We start from the raw sequence: 27,390 nt of genomic DNA, 5'->3' as shown, positions 1-27,390 counted from the left end.
TTAATTTTACAGCACAGATTTATTTACAAGTATGAAGTTACAATCAGCTATCATGAACAAAAAGGATGAACACAACATCCATATCTGACTGAAAAAACCCAAATGATATAGATTTAGTGATAACTGGTGCGAAGTCTGCAAGTGTTTGTTTGCACTGCATATCTTGAACTGAATCCTGCAAAAGTTATGAAAAGGCATACCCTGTATACATTGTTAAGTGAAGAATCTTATCACTTTTGAGGAAAAGCAAGAAACAAACTGGACTGTAAAACCAAGACACACTGAACCTACCCTGGCTCAAACAGTAGGCAAGACCTAAAACTGGCAAGAATTAAAATAAGTTTAAGCAAGACTTGTCACATAACCCTAATGTGATTGAACACAGTTAATTAAGTCACTTACATCAGATTACAGACAATTTTATTCCCAGTTCTGCTTATCCAAATTCACAAGATGAATGGCTAAATATGACCACTCTAGGGGCCAATGTTCTTAATCTTCAGAATATACTATTATTACTTGATTTCAAACGTCACATTTTTCTAGTCATGCAAAGACCTAGACAACTTAGCATTTTGAAGCTTAAACTGAAAACATTTCTAATATAGATGAACTTTTACAAACAGCTTTTATTAAAAAGACGTGGTATAAAAATCCCTTTTGTTTTTACAAGCTTCTACATGAAAAAATGTTTCAGCACGAGATAAATCTGTTTTGGAAAAACGTCCAATTCCGCATAAGATACAAGTTCCTGCATTTATCTTACAATAAAAAAATGCAGGTAATTTGTCTAACAGCATTAGCAAATTATATCTTTACAGCCAAGAATGAAAAGAAATATTCATGCAAAATGCACAAATCAATACTACGGAAAGCATGCCAGACTACTGCATTGCATAAACACACATGAACAGAACATAAGGTTGTGGGCAACAAATTGCCAATACTTTTTGATTGTGCTTAATGTGACCAGTTGGGTAAAATAAGGAGAATTTCTATAAACCAATCCCCCAAGCAGAGTGTTTCAGGCAATTATGAATTATGTAAAACCCCACACTGAAGTTATGTTAATACAGCACTGCACTGATGACATGTTCTTTGTTAACAGTAGAATATACAAAGTTTGAATTCACACAGTTTTGATTTGTACCAGCAGCTTTATTAATCCATCAGAATATTAAACTGGGAAAACAATTTAGTATCTTTTTGGACAATTAGTATAGAGGGCACTGCTTTATAAAAGAATTACTAACAGTAACATAGCCGCGAATCAAATATACCTTTCTAAATTTGCCTAAAAACAATAGTGAACAAGTTGACTTTCAATGAACCAATGAGTAACATTAATGTTAATGGCACTTTGAACCTTACTAACTGGTCAGTTGTAGTTACTGCATCATTCAGTTTAAAATCTTTCAAGCACCATCAACAAATTATCCTTGCACACTAAGTTTTCCTGTAGTCATAAAACAGTACCCACCTTCTCTTAACTACAAGACCCCAAAAACAAAAAGAAAAGCACAAATGGAAGCTGCAAGTTGATGAACGACCATCCATCGCTTCAGTCCTCATGGTGACTATCAGACTTGTGGCCACTCAGTGACCTGGATTTAGATCTAGATCTGGACCTTGAATGGCTGCATGACCTCGATTGTGAACGTGTCTTAGAATCCTTTCTGGATGCTGATTTTGATCTTGATACGGATTTTGATCTGGATCTTGATCGGGATCGAGATCGTGACCTGGATCTTGATCTAGAATAGGAACGATGGCGACGTCTGTGCCTATAAATAATTGCAAATGTAATTAAGACAAGCACGAGATTACATTTAAGGAAAACAAATCAAATCAATTTCGCAGGAAATAAAAAGGCATCTCTTGATTCTGCTTTCCGTCTATCTTTTGCTGGTTCGTGTATAATTTATCATTGTACAAAGCTGAGTATTTAGAAACCAAATCAGGAAAAAACAAGGAGACAGAGAAAAATAAGAATGGCGGAAGAGGCAAGAGTATATAATAAAGCATGCAGGAATATGGGACACAGAACGTATGGTAAACAGCTTAACTAAGTACACAAACAGCTGTACAAGTCAGGAACAAGATAAAGCCACTTGGTGCCTCAAACCTGCATCATAATTGAATAAGGTCATGGGTGATCAAATTGTAACCACAACTTCAACAACTGTAAGGCAATGTGCCACTTATCCTTGTATTAATTACAACATGTAAGGAGCAGGGAATCAAGAATAACAAACAAATTAAATAAAACAAGGTATGGCAGAACAGATGGCATGTTCCTGCTGCAGCATGTCAGAGCTGCTGGACACCAAGGTGATCCAGGGAGAATGTATTTGTAGTGTGTATTCACGGCTCAAACTTCTGATCAGAGTTGAGACACCAGAGTCTTGGGTATAGACCTCCTGTACACTGGAGGTTTTGGAGGGGGATGGGGGGGGGGGGGGGGTTACCTGGACACTTCAGGGAGCACTCACGTCTATATATTAGGTAATTCAAATTTGGCCATGATCAAGGACAGGAATGTGAGATTTCAGGTGACATAGGTACAGTAACTCGGTGTCAGGCCATTTTGGATTGGGGTTGCATAATGAAGCAAAAATAAACAGAGTAAAAGATTGTTTTGGGAACAGTGACCATACATAGGAGAATTTAACATTCAGCCTGACTGCGAGAAATTTGGGTCAGAAATAACAACACTAAAGGTAATTACATAAAGATGAGGACTGAGTCAACTGGACAGGACCTGGAAGAGAGTTCAGCAGAAAAGGCAGCTGTTGAACAATAGCGGACAGTTAAGAAAATAGGTCATGGCTCACAAAGCTATATAAAGGAAGGATTCTTGTAAGAAGGTAAACCAACTATAGCTAACCAAAGAGGTTAAGGATATCAAATTGAATGAAAAAACATATACAAAGTGGCAAATATTAGTGGTAACCCAGAGGATGAGAAGTTGAAAGATGACTAAAATGGGGAGAAAAGAAACTTGGAGGGTAAGCTCACAAGTAGCATCAAAACAGACAGCATGTGGCTGTTTAAAAAGGAAGACAGAGGGAGGCCAAAGTGAACAAAAGCCCCATAGCAAATGAAGCCAGAGATATAATAACGGGAGCAAGAAAATCACATTAATCTTCACAAGACACTAGTAGCATCCAAAAATACTAAATGAATCAAGGGACAAAAGGAGTAGAGAAAATAAATACAACTATCACTAGAATAAAAGTACTAGGAAAGCAAATGGGGTTAAAGGCATATAACTCCCATGGACTTCTAGGATAAATTCTAGGATAAATAGCTAGAGATAGTGGATCCATTGGTAGTAATCTTTCAAGAAATCTTAATCTAGAAATCCTCCAGAATCTAAAAGGATGTACTGACAGAGCATTTAGAAATACATAATATTATCATCAAGCAGAATCAACATGGCTACACGAAAGGGAAACCTCCATGCTCAACAAACTTATTAGAATTCTTTCAGGAGGTAACAAGCAGGATATAAAGGGAAATATTAGATGGAATATATCTGGGCTTCCAAAAGAGAAGTGAGGTTATGAGCTTGCATGAAGAGAGGAATGCTCAACTCAAAGAAGACATTTGGGACTACAGGGCAATTTCAGGATGGCAACTTGTAGCTAGTGGAGTGCAGAGGGATCAGTGCTGCAGCCACAACCATTTGCAATATATTCAAAATGATTTTGGTGACGAAAGTGAATGCTTTATTGTCAACTTTGCGCAGGAAACAAATACATGGAAAGTGAGTGGCAAGAATGACAGAGAATACTATTAGGTTCTGTGAATGGACAAAAACTTGGCAGATGGACTATAATGTGGAAAAATAGGTGATCATGCATTTGGCAAGAGGAGGAGATTATTATGAAAATGGAGAAACATTGCCAAAAACTGCAACACATGGATTCCTTCTGCACAGCTAAAAAGAGCTAGTATCAAAGTTCAACAGGTAAGTCTTGTTAAAATAATATAAGATACTAGTTAGCCCACTTTGAAAATATAGTGAATAGTTTGGATACTTCATCTAAGGAAACATATACAGACATTGGAGGCATTCCACAGAAGGTTCACTAGGCTGATCACAGATATGGATTGACTTTCTAGTGAGAGGTCAAGTAGGTTGGGCCTGTACTCACTGGAATTTGGAAGAATGAGAGATGGCCTTACTGAAACATTCAAGATTGTTAGATGGCTTGACAGGGTAGGTAGCAAGAATTTGTGTGTGGGAAGAGTACATAATCAAAGAGGAGAACCTGAGAACAGAGAACATGTGGTCAGCTATTTAAAACAGACATGAGTAGGAATTGCTTCTGAGGTTGATGACTTATGACATTACTCAAAGGGTTGAAGCAGCTGGGCAATTAGGTTTATTCAAGGCTGAGAAACTTCTAATCAGCAAGGGAATCAACGGTTACGAGGAAAAGGCCGGAAAGTGATGTTCAGAATTATTACATCAGCTATGATCCCCATGAATGGCAAAGACTTGATTAGCCAAAAGGTCTACCTCTGCTTCTATGTCTTAATCAACTCAAATATGTACTTGTGTTTTCATTTCTTTCTTATAAATAATATAAATGGGTTGTGGAGGAGGTCTGTGTGTTGAATTATTTCCAGGATGGTGAAAATGAACGGTGAAGAAATGTAACTTTAGCTGAAGAAATGCATGTGGGGTCAGAATAGGAAGACAGCATGGGTAATCATTGTTGAGGAAAATCTTACTGAAGTTTGCCAAGTAAATGTTTAAACTGTGCTGGAGCTAAGCAAACTGTAGCCCATTGTTTCTGAAACCATAAAAATATCTCATTCACGCTAGCATTGGAAACTGATATGAGTTTTGAAGATAATAACCTAGACAATTGCTTATGTTTCTTCAAACAAAACCTTGAGGGGGACTCAGCGAACATATATCCAACAACAGCTATGAAAGCGATGATGTAATTTTAAAAAACTAAATGGGTCAAATGTAGGAATGGCAAACAGTCATTAAGGAAAAAAAGGTATACAAAAGAGAAAAAAAATTAGTAGAAAAGCTCAGCAGGTCTGTTAGCATCTGTGGAGAGAAATCAGAGTTAATCTTTTGGGTCGAGTGACCTTCAGAACCGATTTCCTTTCAAAGATACTGCCAGACCTGCTACATTTTTCCAGCAGTTTTTATGTTTGTTTCTGATTTACAGCATGTACAACTCTTTTGGTTTTTATTAGGTATACAAGAAAATGGAGACAACTCGCTACAGAAAAGTAGAACAACTGGGTCTCCTCCGAAGATAATCTGGGAGTTTTACAAAACATTCATTTAAAGGATGAGGACATTGCTGGCTGGCCAGCATTTATTGCCCATCCCAGAGAGTAGTTAAGTGTCAATCGCAATGTTGTGGGTCTGCAGTCACAAGTAATCCAGCCCAGGTAAAGATCTGCTTTGTTACCTAAAGGACATTACTGAATCAAATGCATTTTTCCTGACACTTAATGGTTTCATGGTCATGAGACTCTGAATTCCAGGCTTTTATTGAATTCAATTCTCACTCTATGCCTGGGCAGTTTCAAATCCAGCACCTTAGAACATTACCTGGATCTCTGGATTAGCAGTCCAGCAATAATACTACTAGGCCAGTGTTCCCTCAGAGGATTAACTACCTGAGACAAAGCCGGACCCTCAGGACCCTCTGAGCAACCAGTGCAATAAGGACATAGTATTTTAATAAAGGCATGTCACAGTTAGTAGAATAGAATCTAGGTTGGTATATGTTAAAATTGTTTGACTAAATTAGTGTCTTATTGCACCCATTGCTTATCAGGGCTACAAAGTAATGAAGAATCTAACTTTGCTTTAAAAAAGTATTCAAAGACTCTTCTTCAATCACTTTTTCCACAGAGAGCTCCAAATACTTAGACTCTCAAAAAAATATAGCTTCTAGAGTTAAATAGGTGACCCTTTATTTTTAAATCTTGACCGTTAGTGCTAGATTCTCCCACAAAAAAATCCTGATCACATGCAACTTGTCAAAACCCCTCAGGATCTTCCGTGTTTCAATTAAATCACCTCTTACTCTTCTAAACTCCAGTGAATACAAATCTAATACGTCCAACATTTCCTTAAAAAGCAATCTGTCCATTCTCAGCAGCAGTCTAGTAAACCTTCTCTGAACTGCCTCAAACACATTTACAATCTTTCTTAAATAAGCTGACCAATGCTGTACATGGTATTCCAGATGTGGTCTTACTAGTACCTTATTTAACTAAAGCATACATACTTCCGGAAGTTTGTATTCCATGGCCTCGCAACAGATGATAATATTTTTAAAAGGCAAAAAGTTAGCTTTCCTAATCACTTCTTGTACCAAAATGCCTTTTGTGATTGATGCCTCAAATCCCTCTGCAATCTCTCACCATTTAGACTCAGTTTCATACCAAAGAGGTCAATATCCCACTATATACTCCATTTACTAGACTGCTGCCCACTCGATCTATCCATAACCCCTTATATTCTCTTCATACCTTATGTTTCTATTCTGTGTTAATTGCAAATTTAGCAACCATAACATGAGATGACAAAGGCAGCAAAGTGGAATGCCGTTGTTTATAAAGAGAATTCAAAGCATCATTCATAGGCATTTAACGACAGTTGAACTGGGGAAGGCAACAATCAGAACTGCAGTTTCAGTGAATGCAAACTCTAAAATCAGAGGATATCTTTCCTTGCTGGATAGCATAATCTGTAGACATGTGAAAAAGAGTCAAACTCATCAACTTATCAAAAATTCATCCTATACTAGGTATTCCAAGTTAACAATTCTATCACGCTATCTGCACATTTTCCTATTACTTAGAAAACTCCCACAGCATTCCCTTCAATTTCAGAAACTTCACGCTGATGATTGAATATGAATGACAGCCAATGCATTCTGCTTGGCCCTACCTGTCATTGAAAGAGTTGCTACGGCTACGTCTACGCTTTCCACTTGATCTGCTCCGTGAACTGCACAAAAAATAAAAGACCAGTGAAATAAAATTCACTGAACTGGAGAACAAAATGCATTGTAGATGCCAGTGTTACATACTTTTTAGGGCTATCAGATCTCCTGCGACTTCGATCGTAAGAACGACTTCTTGATCTCCTCCGATCATAACTTCGACTCCTGGACCTTCTCCTCCTATCATAGTCATCATACCGATCATATCGTGGGGAACTTCGTGAAGATCTTCGTTCCTTTGATTTCATCTGACCAGGTGCTGCAATTACAAAGACAAAAATATCACACCATCATCCAGAACATCGATCGTTTATTGAATATATCTTTTTTTCCCCCTATCAGTGACTTCCAAAACTTAGCTTCACACAAAACAAACAATTCTGCAAAAACTCTAGCAGCTTTCAGTGAACACATACTGTTAGTTTTATGTTGCCCCTGCACCAAAGCCAGCACCCCTCAAACATATTCTAGAATGTATCAATCCCATATGGAAACTTTCACTCAGAGAAAACTACACATTCAATATATTTGCTTAGCTATAAATGTCTTGTCATTAAATTCTTCAACTTAAACATGGTTAATACCTCAGTACAAAGAACAGCACGTGCAGATTCAATAGGTATAAAAGCACTGGCTTCTATCACATTCACTACTGTTCATACACAAAACAGACCATTTCCACAAGTATACAATTTAATTTAGATTAATTATACTTACTTTTGCGATCACCTTGAGCGAACTGGATTTCGATCTGGCGGCCACAGACCCATTTCCGGTCCAGGTTGTGGAGTGCATCTTCTGCATCACGAACATCTTCAAACATGCTAAGCTGTTAAGGGGGCTTTTCACTTTCACAGGTTTCGAACACATCCTACAATCTTCAATACACATTTTCAACCACAACATTGTTTTGCCAAAACTTAGAAAATTTGTTTGTGTGTTATATTAAGTTGCATAAGATGTCAAAAATACATCAAATAGCTTATTACAAAAACTATGCAGGTTTAATATTAATAAAATAGGGTTTTCATTCAAATTTTCTAAGTGAATCATAATGCAAGTAATAAATGCAGAACAGCAATAAAGACAGCATTAAATCCTGATGCAAAATATTATTAGGTCGTAACTACCCCATTACCACATGAAATTCAATCTAGAATTATTTCTGATCTCAGTCTGGTCCCATTCATTAATAAAATCACATTTAACAAAATGCTGCAAACAATTCAATAGTGACTTGTAAATTAACAAATAAATGTCACATTGCTTGTCAAAAAACAAAATAACACTCAAGTGTATCACTCCAGTAGGATGTATTCTACCGTGGAGGAGTAAATTATAATAATGTGCTACAATTGTAGCCACTGGACAAGGACAGAACAAAGGCCTGCTCATTTAGCAAGTGCCTTCCCACAGCTTGCAGGCATCCTTTAATGAATGTCAAGCCCTGTTTTAATTCACTAAAATAAGACACCCAGTAGTGCCTGCAACTATAAATCTGCAGCATCTAATTGAAATCATGAAGGAAGACAAATATGGGACTTTTTGTGCAAAAAGTGACAGATGACCTCGACAGAAGTGACAAGAAAAAAGTTGAATAAAATATAAAAGTATTCTAAACCTTAAAAAAAGTCTATTTCTGTACTGGTCTTCTGTTGAGTCAGCAACTGGAAACAAAAGCGCATCAAAAACACTAGACTCAAAACCAATTTTTGAAAAGAAATAAAAGGAATGAATTTATCTGCAGCACAGACTACAATTTCAGTCATAAACGGTTTAATATATACTTGTATTAAATATGGATCATTTAAGTTTGCAAAATCACAGTTAATAACAATATTTAAGAGCAAAATGAACTGTTTCACTATGGTAGGATACAATATCAGGACTTTGCTGGTTACCTTAAATTTGGCTGTAAACTTGACCTTGCACCGTCAGCTTGACCTTTAACTCTTTAAGTGCTTGCCAGAAGGACTTGACATGAGGCGCTGGCCCAAATAAGACACTTGGCTTTGACTTTGACAAAACAACCTTTTTTCCAATTGCAGACAAATCGAAGCCTTGACTTTTTCCCTCTTCAAGCTTTAATCTTTTTCACCCTCCCTCTCTTTTCTTCAAGCCTGATCCTTAAGAGGTCTTTGGCTTGTCTGCTTGTCTTATGCTTGGGTTCTATCTAAAAGGCTCTTTCATACTTTCTTTGTGGGTTCGCCAGTTACAGCGGATTGCTTTAAATTTTCTGAGGCAACAACAACAAAAAGGTTATGTCAGGGGATGAGTATAAAAAGACAAACATGCAGGGTTTGAAATCACTTTTTTGACTACCACCAAAATTAGCCAAAAAAGACACCAGCAAGTATTTTTTTTTAAAAACAGCTAAAAATTGTGTCACATTTTCCATTTAGATGAACTTGTGATCAGACAAGAAATACATACCTTAGAGCAGAATATAAAAAGGAAAAAAAAGTTAGACAAGCAACAGTGGGGTGCACTATATGAACCCAGAACCAGCAAATCCCTGCAGCAACCAACTCAAACAGCACATTAATTAAACAAAGCAGAGCAGGTCTTTTTTCTACTGGAAGCAAAGAGCAGCATTTTATTCAGTAAGCTTCCTCGTCCTGCCAACATGCATTCGTATTAACAGGAATATTAGAGAGTACACCAACTCTGATTGTGTCAATGTTTACAGTTAATAGCCAGATTATACCAAAATACTTACCAGGTGACACACATATTTAGTTGTGCAATGGAGCATACAAGCTTCAATTTAAATATTAATGTAACTTGAGCTTATAGTTTTCACATAAAGGAATATTGTGCACAGTTCATGAAGTCATAAGTAAAATGAAAATTCATTTCAGATTAGATGACCTTGTGGTCACAAATTCGGTTAAATGTGGGACCTAAATTTTCTGAAAATTACATTTGCCATAGTAGCTTTCCTTAGACAAATATGCAGGTCTCAGACTATCAAAAGTCTCAAAAATAAGCAAATTAAATAAAAATTGAGGGGAAGGAGGAATGAAAACTACATTTAAATTTCCAGCTCAAAATATGCATTTGCGCAAGCCTCAAGTGACCCAAATGTGCAGAAGATCAGCATTCCAAAGTTAAACTGCACAAGTAAAATTGATAAAAGTATTTAATTTGAATTTTAAAATTTGCTATGTGCAAATTTGAATTGCAAACTAATAATTTTCAATAGTGCAGTATGCATCATTTTCAGATTCTTCCAAGGATTGTAGTGAAAGGATAAATCACCTCCCATCTTACAATGCAATTTACTGCCAGGTGCTTAACATTAAATTATTCAATAATATGAATGCAAATAAAACACTAAACAGGAATTTAGTGATAAAGCTGAATTTCCATAAATGAAATTAGGACTATAAAGTTATAGAAAAGGAATCTGCTTTGTCTATTTTACATTTGTAGCTAATTTATTGCATCCAATGCATATAAATATTTACAGGTATGAAAGTATGATAAGTCATTACAAAAAAAAGTGCAGTTTAAATTTCAAACTAAATTCAAACTTTATGTTTTTAACTGGACTCTGATTTTGATTTCTTTTAGGTCACAAATTAGCCATACAATATATACTGATTTAAAAGTATAGGTGTGGATTTCTGTGGAGTTAAAAAATCAATTTGCTTTTGGTATTCATGCCTGCTTAGCATGAAAAGGACCTGCCAGAAATGATTTCCTTCCAATTTTAGGAAAGAAAAACCACTGGATAAAATAACAGATTCTAAAAATATGTTGGAATATGAGCTCAAAAACTTAATGATTTAAGGTTCGAATTTAATTCAACGCAACTTCGCACAAAAGTGGGATAGTGCTTGCAACACTTATATATAATTCATTGGCAATGCAAGCATTTATTACTGGTGTACATTAACTAAACCCATAAAAAAATGATGATAGCTTGCGTCTGGGCAACGTAGAGGTTTGAGCCAGGTAATGAGAAGAGTTGCGACTATTTAATTCAGACCAGTAGCTGTAATGCAATACAGTATCAGATCATCCAAACTAATTTTACAATATCATATCAGAATTGAGCAAGAATAAACCATTCGGCCCTTAAACCTGTTCCACTATTTTGAGAAGATCTGATTGTGGCTTTAACTACTCATTTCTAACTATTCCCCAATGAGTGCAGCATTAATTCTACCTATCTACCCATACCTTAAAAATATTCAATGATCCCACCACCTCTGAGGAAGAGAATTTCACAGACCCAACAGGAATAAACTCTCATCTCTGCATGAAATCGGAGATGTCTTCTGTTTAAACTATGCCCCTAATTCTAATTTCTTGTGGAGAAGGAAGCATCCTTTCATTATTAACTCAGCTAAGTTGCCTCATGTTTCAATAAGATCACCTCATTCTTCTAAACTCCAATGAATAGAGGCCCAGCCTTTTGTTATAAGACAACTCCTTCATCCCTGGAGTCAATTAAGGAAATCTATTGAAAATCCTCATTTGAAACTATTTTGGCACTTTTGCACAATGTACCCAGAAAGAAAATAAAACTTGTGCAGAGAGAAATAGGGATAGTACCATTGCACAAGACCCCAGCACAACAAAAAGGACAAGTAAACCTAGCCAATTAAGATGCAGCAAATCTTTTAATCACTTGAGTATAATTATCAGTTTTATCAACTGGCAAAAGCTCACCAATAACACACTCACTTGGGCTCAGTTTAGGTTTATTTGAATATCATACACTTTCTGCGTGCTGTTCCTTCGTCAGGTCTTTTTCCAGACACCTAATGAAAGAGAGCGCTCCAAAAGCATGTGATTTCAAGTAAACCTGTTGGACTATAATCTGGTGTTGAGATTTCTGACTTCGAGCTCATTGCAGCCTTGGTCCAAAGTGGACATGAGCTAAAGTCTAATATCACATCTAAACATTATTCAAACAAGCAGGGAACCAAGCTGCCTCACAAAAATTCAAGTTAATGGGCTCAGAGAAAAATTCTTCAAAGGCTAATGTTATATCTGGCACAAAAAGTAGTTGCACTTGTTTGGAGATCAATCAACAGCTTCAGATAATCATTGCAAGGTTCCTTGGAACTGTGTATTAGATGTTATCATATTGAACTGTTACATAAAATGTGCCATTTAAAAAAAAACAACAGGAAACAGGCCTGACAATTGCAATGCTCATCTCCAAATTCCTCAGATAGTGAATGAGTAAAGGTCTGAATGCTGCTGAATTACCAGTTAGCAATCATATGCTTGGGGGAAATCATGCATGTTTAAACCAAGGGTGATCAGTCACAGAAGTGTTGATTGCTTCAGGTCTGATGCTGGGGACTGTGGGAAGTATCATCACAAGGTAGGAATCAATGTGATGCACTGATCCCATCAGAAGGATTAAACTGCAAAAGCCAAGAACATTGACAACTTCCAGTTTAATTGACACCTAATCAACTAACCTAAACATTCACTGTTTGCAATATCGGCTGCAGTGTATTCTATCTACAGGATGTGCTAAAAAAAACTGTGGATTAATGCCAACACTTTTAACTTCACTACTCAGGGCAAGGACAACAGGTGCAGTACATGGAGATATTGCTGCTAACTTGCACACCCCCGTGACTAGACATCTACTGCTGGAAATTTGGGTTCCAACTGCTTAGACATTCACTGGTTTTTAAATCCCCATTTGAAATATTCAGACTTTCTGCTCATTCTAAATTTAAATGTTTAGATGTTAGGAAATTATTACAAATATGCATATAACTAGCCATGCAGTATCAGTCAAATGAACTTTCCAAAGAAGCATTTATTAAAGCTAGCTCAGTTTAGGTCACTGAGTGAAAATTTGCTGTTAGACTCAGCACATCAATGTCCAATCAATAAAACATGCAATATAGCCAAACTTGGTAAAGGTTCTCTAATAGATGTGCAATGCTCCTTCAGGAAATTTGTTTACAATAGTACACATGCTGGCTGTCATAGCATATTACATCTAATTCTAATCAATTTTGTGAACAACATTCAGGAAACAATATTTTCAGGATTAATGCTGTTCAAGCAAAGAGATCACCATATTTTTAATGTTTTAAAAAGTGTGCAGCCCATTACTGAAACCTAGCTTTCTCATATAGCCAGAAAAGTAAAGCGGTTTTAATTCAGATATCACAGCCACGTGCCAAAGCCTGATATTTGTGCTGCAGAATCAGCTTTCTTCACTTGACAACTGATAAACCCATAAAAGTTTGCTTCTGCAATAGTAAATGTGAAAAGGTTTTTAACTGAAAGAATCTGGGAACCACAGAATAGTGATAAAATTACCCAGCATACATCCAGAAGCCAGGATTAATGTCTCAGAGGCTCAAATTAAAAATCACAATAAACCAAGTAGAGAAATTTAAAATCAATTATCATGAAACCAGCAGATTATCATTAAAAATCCACTTGGCCTTAATGTCCTTCAGGGGAGCAAATCTGCTATCCTTACCCGGTCTGGCCTACTTATGATAGTCAGGCCCAAGCAATGTGGTTGACTTTCACTTTTTATATTCAAACCTTTAGGCAGATCACCATCTTACTCAAGAGTAACTGGAGATGGGCAGTAAATGCTGGCCTCATCAGCAGCATGCATCAAGGATTTTGAGGTATATATAAAACAAAGGACAGCGGATGCTGAAATTTTGAAAACAGAAATTGCTGGAGAACTCAGCAGTCTGGCAGCATCATGTGGACAGAAAGCAGAATTAGTGTTTCAAGCCCAGGTGACCCTGAAGATCTGAGTTGCTCTAGCAACCTGTCTTGAGAGATATTTACATTGGTATTCAGTGCAAGACGTATCAAGTCCATCAACGCTTTTAGAGTGAGGAAGTCCAAACAACCATTCTCTTTAATTCAGTCTGTAGCACTCACTGAGTCAGATGATTGTGGATCACTGTCCATCCTAAGAACGGAATAAAACAACCTAAGCGATTACAGTGCAGCATTACATGTATTTCACAGTCAGGGGTGCTATATTACCATCGAGTCGTTAAACCAAGACTCTATCTGCCCCCTCAGACTGACAAAACATCCCATGGCATTATTTGACAAGGAGCACGGAGATATCCTTGGTGTTGTGGCCCATGTTGTCCCTCAAAACAACAAAAACCTGATCTAGTCATCAGCACATTGTTGTCTGCAAGTGTTTTGCAAATCGATTGCTGTATTTCCTACAACACACTTGTCTACAAGTGTCCACATTTTAAAAAGGAATCATTAACTGAAGTGCTTATAACCTTTGGTGGTTATGAAGGGTAAAAGTCACGTCTTTTTAACGTATTGATTATACCAGATTTCTACAAAGTATCTTTTATTCTGACAACCTGCTTGAATTCCAGACATTTCAGGGTACTGAAATTACTCAGATGGCAAATGAAATGTAGCACTCTATACTTAATGTAGGACATTTTGAAAATTAGGAACAAATAATGATACCATGAATTTTGCATGATCAAATAACATTTAATGCTAAAATTCAGAATGTCAATCTGACATCTCAGGGCACGAAGCTGAAAAATCAAAATTACATGGACACCACATAATACGTAGCATGTGTTTTTCCCATAAAACACTTTTAAAAGCTAGATCAAATGGTGATGCAAGCTATGAAGGGTGTTTTACTTTTATTTACAAATGTCTGCTTTAAGACATTTTGATTACTAATTTTGATGTTATGTTAGGTATGTACTAAAAAACAAATTAAATGTGCTGATGGAAAAGACATTAGAATGATTGGTTATGTACTCTAATTAATAGTTTTCTTCTATATTATAATTAATTACAATTACAATGGAAATCAAACCTGAGTAAATTACTTTATTTGCAATTAAGTTTTTGGTATTTACTCCTGATAAATTGGTAATGTAAAAGAAAAATCGACTCCATCACTGTGGTACAGCATTTAAAACTCCAATTGCTAAGCAGCCATATGATATTACACTGCTGCAAATTTGTGCTAAATTTTTTGCCAGTATTCACATGCTAATAGTTATGTATATTCACCCTAGTGCTTCATTCGGCTTTAGTTCAAACTGCTATTCTCAAAAGCTTTCAGATTTTCCAGATGTAATTGTTGTTTGGTAGCACAGACTTTGAATATTGCTGAAGAGAGACATTAACAACAAATTTAATAGAACCATTTGAACTTGTAGCATGGTTTTAAAAGCAATCACCTACAAGGGCCCAATCTCTGCCAAAAAGGAATACATCGAAGACCTTAGCCTTTTTTGTGAATTTTCAGAAATGTTTGGAAGGCCATAAATTCCCATTGGCTGAGTCATTGCTGTGGAGAAAGCAATCAGTAACCCTTTCTCCTGTAGTATAAATGGCGATTGTTTTAGATTTGCCAATCTTGCATTTGGCCTGATTGAACTGGGTACAAACTGAGAAGCTTTGATTATTATGCATCTTTTCAGTAATATTCAACAAACTGTCATCTTATCCAGTAAGGCTGAAGCTTATAATTTCAAAGAGAAAGTGAGGACTGCAGATGCTAGAGATCAGAGCTGAAAATGTGTTGCTGGAAAAGCGCAGCAGGTCAGGCAGCATCCAAGGAACAGGAGAATCGACGTTTTGGGCATAAGCCCGAAAGAAGAAGGGCTTATGCCCGAAACGTCGATTTCTCCTGTTCCTTGGATGCTGCCTGACCTGCTGCGCTTTTCCAGCAACACATTTTCAGCTTATAATTTCAATACAATTTTTCACACATGCAAGTCCCCAGTACAGTCCCCACCACTTAAAATGTCCACATTTCAAACACGATTCAAAACGTGAAAACTATTTATTTGCACCAATGTCAATTTTAAAGTTGTGGGTCACAGCATCAAGTGCTCCATTTACTTTATGCACAGACACTGTATAAAGGGTCTCTAATGACTTTTTTTGGATAATGATCATTGTGGAACTTTATTCCACTAAAACAGATTACATCAATTTAACTTAAGCAGACTCCATGTCTTAAGGGATTGATTAATTCCCACAACAGTGTTGAATCAGTTTCTCTACAGTGAGAATAACTTTAACTATTTGATCTGTGAAGTTATTAATCATGGAACTTGGGTGATGAAGGTGGAGGAGCTTATCAATTTGAGTGTAATCATGATCTAAACCACTCAACTGTTGTTACACAAACAGGATAACGGATTAAAGCGGACAAGTGCTCCTGTGTTACAATATTAATACTTTAATTAAACTAATTAAGTAGATTAACATCAACCCAAAATTCAATGAGAGCTTAGTTAAAATTGTCACCAAGCAAACGAAAAGGGACCTTTACAACCATATGACCGCATCATCTGTTATAGCCACTGAGTATAACAGGTAAATCATGTGGAAACGTGTGACCACTATAAGAAGTGGGGACTGTATTTAGCAACATACAAACTTGGAGTTATACCTTAAATATCATCCCTGTCCCCAAGCAGTAATTTCTAAAAATATAGAGCCACAATGAACCAGATTGAACTTGACATTCAAATCATAGGATGAAAAGACCTTGGTATGTCTGCTTCACTTGTTTAGGAGAACTGCTGAAGAAAGGATATTGTATATATGCAAATCCTCTTGGACGACGAGTGTAGAAGTCAAGGGGAACGTAAACATCTACTATTGGGCCATAGCGACCAAACTCACGACGTAAATCCTCAGGCCTAAAGTACCATAAAAACGATACAGGTGATTTGAAACACAAACTTCCCACTGTGCATGTGAAGAGTCCAAATTATCGACATTAAACCATCTGAAAAGGAGATTCTATAACCATCAAGATCTTGCTCTGGAACATCAAATCAACTTGTAAACTGTCCACAGGATGTCAGGAATAGGATCAGTCAAGTTGGTGGTACTCAGGTGAGCGAAATGGCTAGATGCATCCCATTTTAAGAAATGGGAGACTTAGTTATGCCTCAATTTTAGTAAAGATTTACAGTTCTTCAACTCTCTCCAATTATTTAAAATATTATCCAGAATAAATATTCCAGTGAAAATGAATTTATAACCCAAAATATTTGGCTTCATATTCTTCTGAACTAAATATGAAGATGCATCCAATGTAACCTAAACAAGTTTCTCAAATTGCCTCTTCAGTGTTTTACCAAGATCGTACAATTGACTCTTTCTAGCCACTCGGTTCCTGCTGCCTCTCCCAGAATTTCCAGCCTGTCCACAGTTTAGCATCTTGTGTCACTGATGCGTACTTTAAAAGAATTGAACTGAATTAGATTAGTTGCTATAAAACTAATTAATTTTAAGTCTACATATCATTTCCTGGACCCTTCAAACCCATATCCATTTTATTTCAATCAATTTTCTATTCCCAATTTAAGGAGCATTTAGCACCATCTCCATTTGATTCAAAGTAAATGCCCCTAAATTTGAAGAAGTCCAAATCATTCATTACTGCAAATTTAAGAAGTTTCACAATTAAATTCATTATAGCCTTTGGTCTAATTTAGTTCAAATCAAAAAGCAATAACACTGACTATTAAACAGAATAATTTAGCTTACCATCTTACTTATCCCTATTTTCCAAGTAGAAAGTGACATATTTAGTTTAAAAAACTAACATTCTAAAACTGTATTGCATTCCTTTGTGCCAAAGATTTAGTAATAAGACTTCACTTTACAATATTAGGGTTCTATTCAGCGTTTTTCAAAGGCTGACACATTGCTCCTCACTCATTAGTCAGGCTCTTTGGAAATGGGATATAATACTTGCGCATATTATAAATAGTTATTAAGAGATTACATAAATGTACAAATTGCTCTGAACATGCCAAATGATTTTACCCAATATTATTTTTATTTTACAAAGCATTTCTATGTTTTTAGGAGCAACATTCAACACATTCATTTCTGGCTGAAATTATTTGTAGAAATACTATTGCATTATATTTCAGTATGGTACTATGCTGTTTCCAGGTTGAATCAAACGCAAAAGAGCTCCCATAATAACAATACAAAAACTGCCACAGAGCAGTACTATAAAGGCTAGTTTAACCTTTACATCTGCATTTAGTCAATAAACATTAGCTCGGCAGCAAGCAAGCAGCTGGTATGTTTCAGACTATGGCTAAACTCAAATCACCACTACTGGTTGCACTGGAGAACACGTGTGCAAATGTCAGCTAAATACAGGAATGGCTTAACAGAGTTAAGTATTTGTGTCACAGCAGTTGAAGCTGAACAGTTTGCTCTCAGAAACAGACTGGCAGACAATACCAATTTAACAAGTCAAGTCATACAACTAAAATGAAAATCACAAACCCTCAATAAGAAAAATAATATTAAAAGCCTCGTGTGAATTATTTGTGCAATTCGAATCAGTCATATGGCATACAAATCGACTCTTCATCCAACTAGTCCACGCTCAAACTAAATTAGCCCCACTTGCCTGCATTTGGAATGTACTCATTCAGATGCCCTTTAAATGTTGTAACTGTACCTGCATCCAATTTCCTCTGGCAGTTCATTTCACACACAAGCCCACCTTGTTAAAAAAAAAATGGGCCCCCATGTCCTTTTTAAAACTTTCTCATCTTAAAAACATGTCCTATAGTTTGGAATTCCCTCACCTAGGGAAAAGACCTTGTTTTGCATCATATCTATGTCCCTCATGATTTTATAAACCTCTATAAAGTCACCCCTTCAACCTCCTATGCTCCAGTGAAAAATTCCCAGCCTATAAGTCAAACCTGCCACTCCTGGCAACATTCTGGTAAATCTTTTCTGAACCCCCTAATTTAATAATATTGCCCCTATACCAGCGTGACCAGAACTAAACTAAATACTCCAGAAGAGGTCTCACTCATGACCTCTACAACTTCAAAATGACATTACATGTAAATAGTTCAGTGGCACTGGACATCAGATACATTTAGCTTGATGTGAATACATAGAATATTCCGACAAATTCAGAGAAGACAATTCAACCTCAGTCATTGGAAATTATTTAAACAGATGAATACATATTAATTATAACTATTCAATTTGTCGATCTTGCAGACTTTACAGCACTAAATTTATGCATTTACACACTTGGCATCTAAAAATGTGTTTTCTAACATTTCAACTTAAGTCAACATCACATAACTTTTGGCGCAAATAAGTTCAATAATTCTGTGGAATGGAAGACTTAACAGACTCTTACTAACTCAGTAATTAGTGATTTATACTTCTGTTTTGTGACAATAAACAGAAGACACTTGTGTTTAAAGAATAGACATTACCCAAAACCCAACATTAAAAAACATTGAATGATAGAGCCCCATCGTAATGATCAATAACACCAGTCATTAATCAGAAGCCTAAAAATCCATTCCTCTTTCCATAGGCTGATACTTTCAGCAAGTTTACTGACACTCACTGCGTTAAATTTCTAAAAAAGACAAAACCTTCGAGCACAAATTGTTTATTTTCAAGAACTTTGTAAAAGTATCGCAAACCAAGCAAAGTTTTAAAAACCCATGAAGCATATCAGTTTAATTTTTCAACAGCGTGAGATCTTGGGAATTTTTGCTCGAGTTATAGATGTATATAGAGTCAAGAGATGTACGGCACAGAAACAGACCCGTTAGTTCAACTCGTCCACGCCTACCAGATGCCCTAAGTTAATCTAGTCCCATTTGGCCCATATCCTTCTAAACCTTTCCTTATTTGTATAACCATCCATTGCCTTTTAAATACAATTGTACCAGCCTCCACCACTTCCTCTAGCAGCTCATTCCATACACACACCATCCTTTGCATGAAAAAGCTGCCCCTAAGGTTTCTTTTAAATCTTTCCCTTCTCACCCTAAACCTATGCCCCTAGTTCTGGACTCCCCCAGCCCAGGTAAAAGACTGTCTATTACCCTACCCATGTGCCCTATGGTTTAATAGACGTTTATAAGGTCACTCCTCAGCCTCTGACACTCTGCCAAAAATGTTTACATGTACTGTAAACTCAAATCTATTGCAAATATTTTGATGGATAAATCAGTCCTCAGATTACACGACAGATTTAATTAAATGAGCAACATCAAATGCTTAACATAAAAATCATAACTTTTCAAAGCATCTCAAGATGCATTCTTCATCCATTCACTTAGTACCTATACACAATTTTTCGAACTTCCCCCACATTCTACATTGCAAATTTTAAACTATCTGAAATTCTGCTGTGTCCTTAACTTTGACATCAAGTCCTGCCCCCTTGTATTCGATGACCTGCATAAGCTCAACTATAAAAATTCTCATCATGTTCAATTCACCCCCTTCCGTTTCATTAAACTCTTCCGACTCCGCAACTCTGCAAGATTTCTGCACTCCTCTCCAATCCTGGCCTCTTCCTAATCCCAATTGACTTTGCTCCAGCATTGGCGGACATGTCTAGTGTTACGCCTCACCCGTAAACTGCAGAATTTCTCTCTCCCTTTCCTTCTTAAAAAAAAATATACATGCTTTAAAATCCACCTCATTAGTCAAAGTTTTCGTCAACTATCCTAATGCCCCTGAATGTGTCAAATTTTGCTTTATAATCCTAATATGAAAAACCTTTATTCGGGCACATTGAATGCACTTTTAAGTGTTTCTTCTTTGTTTTAAGCGTTTGCAATTTCTTTGCCTTTTACTTGTAATTACCCAAATGTGGAGCGAGGAGGCTTTCAGAAAAGCGCGGCCTAAATTGTCCCACGTTACTTGAAGCAAATATAAACCGCATTAAGCCCTAGCGACGGCTGGAATAACTTCAGCATCCTCCGTGACCCAGTTACTTTTCCAAAAGCGGGAAAGATCCGGGGCTAAGCAGTCACTCGGTGAGACGCTGCCCCCGGATCTCCGGCCCGGCCATCAGCAATCTTACTGAGTCCGGCGAAGGTGGTGGAAATCAAGGAGGCCCGCCGGTCGAAGTCGGCGCGGGCTCCCTCTCCCCGCACCACCCGAGGCTGGCGCGCTGTCTGACAGGGGCCGAGGCCCGCGGCCTTCACGCGGAGGCAGACCCCTTCCCCCCCACCCCGCGCTCGACCAAAATAAATCCCCGAGTCCGGCCCTCGGTTCGTTTAGCATCCTCACCACACTGTCTCACCTGGTGCAATCGCCGACATTCCTGACGAAGAGAGAGCTGTTGGGCGGGCGAGCGTACCGAGACATGGCGGCGGCAGCACCGAGAGAAAGAGGCGGGCTGCGACGCCGCGCGACCACTGCGCAGGCGCGAGGATGTGGACCCCGCCCATAGAACCCACTAGAAGCCGCGTCACAAGGGCACGTTGACCAATGAGGGCGCAGCTCCTTGCCGCCATGTTGGTGCAGGCGCGGGGATGGGGCTGGACGGCGCGGCCGCCATTTGGTGAGAGCTCCAGAGAAAGCCGAGTGTTTGAGAGAAAGCGGTAACTAACCCTTGGTTTTACTCGGCTCTCTTCCCCTCAGACCCAGGAATCAAAACATACATTCAACCCGCTTCAAAGTGAAATGAGGTGACTCTGTGAGTTGTCTCCAGCAGGTTCTAGATTATATTAATTATTGTCACATGTACTGAAGTACAGTGAAAAATATTGTTTTGCGTGTTATTCTCTGGCGCCATTTTGGATGTGTTTATATTACTGCAATAACTTTAGTATTTTTGGTCCAGCAGTCCATCATTTTATTTTTCTTCTCTGTGACAAGTTGTTTTTATTTATTTTTCTTCTTCCTCCTCTCGTGCCTCACCTCATGCTCCTCCAGGTGCTGCTGCTGTTGGATATCGGCCAAAGTTTTGGTTCAGGGTTACGTCGCCTCCTCCCCTGCAGCCTCCGTGTCCGAGCTGGAGTGGGTCATAGCCCTGGGCCAGTGTGGGCGCCAGCCTCTTAACAGGCAACTCCAGGTGGCCGTTGATCCTTACTGGTGATTACACCTTTCCATTTGCTCTTCTGGGCAGTGATACTGCAATCGTGTTCAAAGAAAGGGTCTCTGGACCAGAAACATTAACTCTCATTTCTCTCCACAGATGCTGCCGAGCTTTTCCAGGAATTTCTATTTTTGTTTCAGATTCACAGTATCTGCAGTTCTTTTAGTTTTTATACTCCAAATTATTTCTATATCGGTTCGTAAATCCTAGCTGAGCATTGGAAAGGATTAGAGGGAGCACTTTCAGGCAGCCGTTTGTTAGAAATCATAGTCTGGACTCCATGTGGTGCTTCAACAAGTGTACACATACCATCTCCCCATACAGTTGGATGACATCTTGTTCTTTCTTCTGTTATAGTCATTCAACCTTTTAAAACCGCAATTCTAAGTTTGTCAGAATTACTAACAATATTCTGTTAAATCTCCTTTTAGGTCTGGAGGTCCTTCGACTGATGGAGCCCAACAGCCAACATTGGAACTGTTACCGCAAGCCTGGAGGGGCTAGACATTTACCGGCTTCTCGAAGATCCGAATTACTGGACCACGTGGAGAACAGACATCGAGGCCCAGCCAGACTGGGAATAAGACCTGGCGACACGGAAAGCCGAATTCAAGGTGGCCCAACCAGTTCAGGGTCAAGACTTGACCTCACGAGGACCCCACATAAAGCAGACCCGACCAGCCTGGGAACAACATCTGACCTTGCAGTGACCCGAGGGACCAGATGCTTACCTGCTTCTCAAAGGCTGAACCAACTCAACCGCATAGAGAACCATCACCAAAGCCTGACCAGTCCGGGAGCAAGACCTGACCTCACAGTGACTCGAGGGACCAGACATCTACAGGCTTGTCGGAGACCCAACCAACTCGACAGATACCGAGGCCTGACCACTTCGGGAACAAGACTTGACCTCACAGAGACCCGACATGGAGGAAACCCGACCAGACAAACTGCAAGGCCCCCTGGAGCACTAGCGGCTGCGACCAATTCCCAAGACCCCACCAAATGCACTCACTTATCTTCTGGAATGGTAGACAGCCCTCACCAATTCACAGACTTGACCAGAAGCAGCCACCAACCCAGGAAACGGGGAAAACGTGCTGGTCTACAGGTGAGACTGAAACAACGTGGTTTCAAGTCTCCCCTCCCCAGTATATTCCTGACAAATATCCAAGCTATTGAAAGCAAGCTAGATGAACTTAAAGCTAGACTCATCTACCAAAGAGAATTGAGAGACTGCTGTGTGCTCTGTTTCACAGAGACATGGCTCAGTCCTGCTATATCTGACTGTGCCTTACAACCTGAGGGTTTCTCAGTTCACCGGATGGACCGCAAGATGTCCTCTGGCAAGGCAAGGGGCGGAGGAGTCTGCCTCCTAATTAATAATTCTTGGTGCTCAGACGTGGCGACCCTAGCGAGTTACTGCTCCCCAGACCTGGAATATTTAACGGTGAAGTGCCGTCCCTACTACCTGCCACGGGAGTTCACCTGTGCTATCCTGACAGCAGTTTACATCCCACCCCATGCAGAAGTGCAGAGTGCACTTCATGAAATATACACCGTTACAAATAGACTTAGCACGAAATACCCCGAGGCCTTGTTCATCATAGCTGGTGACTTCAACCAGGCCAATCTCAAAAGTGTCCTACCAAAATACCACCAACACGTCTCCTGTCCCACCAAAGGTCCAAACATCCTTGACCATTGCTACACAAACATCAAAGATGCTTACCGTTCCATACCCCGCCCACATTTTGGAAAATCAGACCGTACCGCTGTGTACCTTCTCCCAGCTTACAAGCAGAAACTGAAGCGTGAGGACCCAGTGCAGAAAGTCGTACAGTGCTGGTCTGATGGGACGGATGAGCTCTTACAGGACTGCTTCGAATCAGTGGACTGGTCCATATTCAAGAACTCAGCGACCAGCCTTAATGAGTATGCCACTACTGTTACAGACTTCATCAGTAAGTGTGTAGAAGACTGCGTGCCAAAGAAGTTAATCCGAGTGTTCCCCAATCAGAAACCATGGATGAATTCGGAGATCCACTCTCTACTGAAGTCCAGGTCTGAGGCGTTCAAATCTGGTGACCCTGACCTATACAAGAAATCAAGGTATGACCTTCGTAAAGCCATCAGAGATGCCAAGAGACAATATCAGACTAAGCTAGAGTCCCAAACTAACCACATGAACATTTCAAATTTGTGGCAAGGCCTACATGACTTAATAGGCTACAAAGCAAAGTCAAATAGAATTGCTAGCAGCAATACATCCCTTTCCAATGAACATAATGCATTTTATGCTGGTTCTGAACAGAAGATCTGTGAAACACTGTCCACTGCACCGATAGTCTCAGGTGCACCTGTACCCACAATCACTGCTGCAGACGTTAGATCAGCCTTTTTAAAAGTGAACCCACAGAAAGTGACTGGCCCCGATGGAATCCCTGGCCGTGCACTCACATCTTGTGCAGACCAACTTGCGGGAGTATTTGCAGACATCTTTAACCTTTCCTTGCTACAATCTGAAATCCCCACCTGCTTCAAGAAGACCACTGTCACCCCAATGCCAAAGGAAAATGAAGCAGCATGTGTCAATGACTACCACCCGGTGACACTGACATCCGTAGTTATGAAGTGCTTTGAGAGGTTAGTCATGGCTCACATCAACTCCAGCCTCCCAGATTGCCTTGATCCTTTACAATTCATCTATCATCGCAACAGGCCCACGCCAGATGCCGCCCCCTTGGGCCTACACTCACCCCTTGAACGTCTAGATAACTATATCAGACTTATTGACTACAGGCCAGCCTTCAACACCATAATTCCAATCAAACTCCTGTCTAAACTCTGAGACGTAGCACTCTGTTCCTCCCTCTAATTGGATCCTCGACTTCCTCACCCACAGACCACAATCAGTAAAGGATAGGCAATGATTCTCTTTCATAATCTTCAACACCAGTATCCCACAAGGCTGTGTACTCAGCCCCTTACTATACTTCTTATACGCTCATGACTGTGTGGCCAAATTCTGTTTTACCTCCATTTACAAGTTTGCTGATGACATGATCATTTTAGGTTCGATCTCAAATAACGAGACAGAGTACAGGAAAACAAGGGCTTAGTCTAAAGACAGCAATCTGTCTGTCAATGTTAACAAAATGAAAGGGCTACTCATTGAATTCAGGAAGCAGAGTGGAAGATACTCCCCTGTCTGCGTCAGTGGAGCCCAGGTGGAGATGGTTGAGAGTGTCACGTTCCTGAGTGTTGATCAATAATAATCTATCTTACTGTGTCTGAAGGCACAACAACACCTCGACCTCCTCAGAAGGCTAAGGAAATTCAGCATCTCTGAAAGGACTCTGAATTTTATAGATGTGCCATAGTAAGCATCCTTTCTGGTTGCATCACCACGTGGTACAGCAACTACTCTTCCCCAAGACCACAAGAAATTAGAGTTGTGAACATAGCCCAGTTCATTACATAAACCAGCCTTCCATCCATTGACTCTATCTATACACGCTGCTGCATCTGGAAGGGAGCCAATATAATTAAAGACCGGTCCCACCCTTGTTACATTTGCTTCCACCTTTTCTGTTAGAGAGAAAATACAAAAGTTTTAAAACATGTACCAACAGATTCAAAAATAACTTCTTCCCTGTTGTTATCAGCCCTTTGAATGGACCACTGCAATACTTACATTCATTTCTCTCTGCAGCTGTAATACTGTATTCTGTTAAATTATCTGATTATTTATGTATGGTATGATCTGTCTGAATAGCACGCAAAATAATACCCTCACTGTATCTCGGTGCATATGACAGTAATAAATAATCCAACCTGTCCCACCTCAGACTCTGGGGGAAATTTACAATAAAAGGAACTGCTGAGGCTGAAGGTCTTAAATAAAAACAGAAATTACTGGAAACTCAGCAGGTCTGGCAGTATCTGTGGGGAGAGAAAACACAGTTTGTGAGATATTGAGAAATAGGAGTAGACTGTTCAATCCCTTGCGCCTGCTGTGCCATTCAATAGGATCATGGCTGATTCAACATTCCTCACTGCCGTTTTCCTGCCATTTTTGCGAACTGCTTGATTCCCCTTCTGATCAAGAATCTATCTATCTCAGCCTTAAATATACACAAGGTCTCTGTCTCCACAGCTGTCTGTGACAAGGAGATCCAAAGAGAAGAAATTTTTAAAATCTGATTGAAGATTTGTAGCTCGGGTATCCGTTGTTGTGGTTCTGCTCGCCGAGCTGGAAGTTTTTGCTGCAAACGTTTCGTTCCCTGGCTAGGGAACATCATCAGGTCTGTTGGAGCCTCGTGTGAAGCGCTGCTTTGATGTTTCTTCCGGTATTTATATTGGTTTGTTCTTGCCGCTTCCGGGTGTCAGTTTCAGCTGCAGTGATTTGTATGTGGGGTCCAGGTCGATGTGTCTGTTGATGGATGTTCTTGCCGTTTCCGGGTGTCAGTTTCAGCTGTAGTGGTTTGTATATGGTGTCCAGGTCAATGTGTCTGTTGATGGAGTTTGGGGATGAATGGCATTCATCCCCAAACTCCATCAACAGACACATTGACCTGGACACCATATACAATCCACTACAGCTGAAACTGACACCCGGAAACGGCAAGAACATCCATCAACAGACACATCGACCTGGACCCCACATACAAATCACTGCAGCTGAAACTGACACCCGGAAGCGGCAAGAACAAACCAATATAAATACCGGAAGAAACATCAAAGCAGCGCTTCACACGAGGCTCCAACAGACCTGATGATGTTCCCTAGCCAGGGAACGAAACGTTTGCAGCAAAAACTTCCAGCTCGGCGAGCAGAACCACAACAAGAGAAGAAATTCCTCCTCCTAGTTTAATTTGGTGCCCTTTTTATTCTGAGAATGTCCTCTGGTCCTCGATTTTCCCATGAGGGGAAGCATCCTCTCAGTATTTACCCTTAAGAATCCTATTAGTTTCAATGAGAACACTTCTCATTCTTTTAAACTCTTTCTGGAGGATCATTACTCTCTTTACTTACAGTTTTCCTTTTCAAATAGCTGTTGAAAGTTATTTCATATATATTATGAGTAAAGTTTTCTCCCATACTTTAATTTCTCCCTTTTTTTAGCTGAATTCATACTGCAATTTTATGTATTCAAGGTTGTGTAAAGATTTGTAGCTCAGTACCGGTTGCAATTGTTGTGGGTATGTTCACCGAGCTGGGACTGAAATGCAGCCTGATATTCTAGAGTTACTACAGGCAGAACTTATTTTTGTTCTCATGCTGATTTTAAATTTTGTAAGGGCAAAATCCATTGAAAGATTTGGATTGGGTACTTTTTTTAGTGTCTGTTACGAGAACAATAAATTATTTTTAAAACATCATTTGCAGAACTATTAATATAGAAATTTGAAATTTGTGATAGCAAAGCATGAGATATCCCACAAATGTGATATTTTCAATAACAATATACATTATGTATGTCCTATTTTTAATTCTTAAAAAGGCAGTTGT

General features: G+C 38.9%; 2 protein-coding genes across 3 annotated transcripts; one reads left to right on the top strand and one right to left on the bottom strand.

The window, feature by feature from the left end:
- Positions 1 to 21,172, bottom strand: srsf10b (serine and arginine rich splicing factor 10b). Of its 2 annotated transcripts, XM_060847459.1 has the most exons (6): positions 21,079 to 21,172; positions 16,562 to 16,666; positions 7,713 to 7,816; positions 7,083 to 7,254; positions 6,941 to 7,000; positions 1 to 1,784 (listed from the first exon to the last, which is right to left on the bottom strand). In XM_060847459.1, exons 1-6 carry the CDS (start codon positions 21,141 to 21,143, stop codon positions 1,562 to 1,564), a joined length of 729 nt encoding a protein of 242 aa, XP_060703442.1. In that variant the 5' UTR covers positions 21,144 to 21,172; the 3' UTR covers positions 1 to 1,561. The 2 variants fall into 2 exon arrangements, with proteins under 2 accessions (XP_060703442.1, XP_060703443.1); XM_060847460.1 differs by lacking the exon at positions 6,941 to 7,000.
- Positions 21,142 to 26,127, top strand: LOC132830055 (uncharacterized). The gene is made up of 3 exons (XM_060847521.1): positions 21,142 to 21,203; positions 21,303 to 21,379; positions 22,308 to 26,127. The coding sequence occupies exons 1-3, from the start codon at positions 21,142 to 21,144 to the stop codon at positions 24,725 to 24,727; spliced, it is 2,559 nt and encodes an 852-aa protein (XP_060703504.1). The 3' UTR covers positions 24,728 to 26,127.
- The last annotated feature ends 1,263 nt before the right edge of the window (positions 26,128 to 27,390 follow it).

The sequence above is a fragment of the Hemiscyllium ocellatum genome, chromosome 30 (genome assembly GCF_020745735.1).
Source record: "Hemiscyllium ocellatum isolate sHemOce1 chromosome 30, sHemOce1.pat.X.cur, whole genome shotgun sequence".
Taxonomy (NCBI): domain Eukaryota; kingdom Metazoa; phylum Chordata; class Chondrichthyes; order Orectolobiformes; family Hemiscylliidae; genus Hemiscyllium; species Hemiscyllium ocellatum.
The sequence above is the reverse complement of the archived record's forward strand: the minus strand, read 5'-3'. Positions and strand labels throughout refer to the sequence as shown.

Excerpts from the sequence above, each read along its gene's own strand:
- LOC132830055 (XM_060847521.1), top strand. The coding sequence starts at position 21,142 with ATGGCGGCGGCAGCACCGAGAGAAAGAGGCGGGCTGCGACGCCGCGCG. Across the intron at positions 21,204-21,302 it reads CGCGCGACCACTGCGCAGGC|GCGCGGGGATGGGGCTGGAC; the intron begins GCGAGGATGTGG and ends ATGTTGGTGCAG. Across the intron at positions 21,380-22,307 it reads CGAGTGTTTGAGAGAAAGCG|GTCTGGAGGTCCTTCGACTG; the intron begins GTAACTAACCCT and ends ATCTCCTTTTAG.
- srsf10b (XM_060847459.1), bottom strand. The coding sequence starts at position 21,143 with ATGTCTCGGTACGCTCGCCCGCCCAACAGCTCTCTCTTCGTCAGGAAT. Across the intron at positions 16,667-21,078 it reads AATGTCGGCGATTGCACCAG|GCCTGAGGATTTACGTCGTG; the intron begins GTGAGACAGTGT and ends ATGGTACTTTAG. Across the intron at positions 7,001-7,082 it reads AGATCTGATAGCCCTAAAAA|TTCACGGAGCAGATCAAGTG; the intron begins GTATGTAACACT and ends TTTTTTGTGCAG.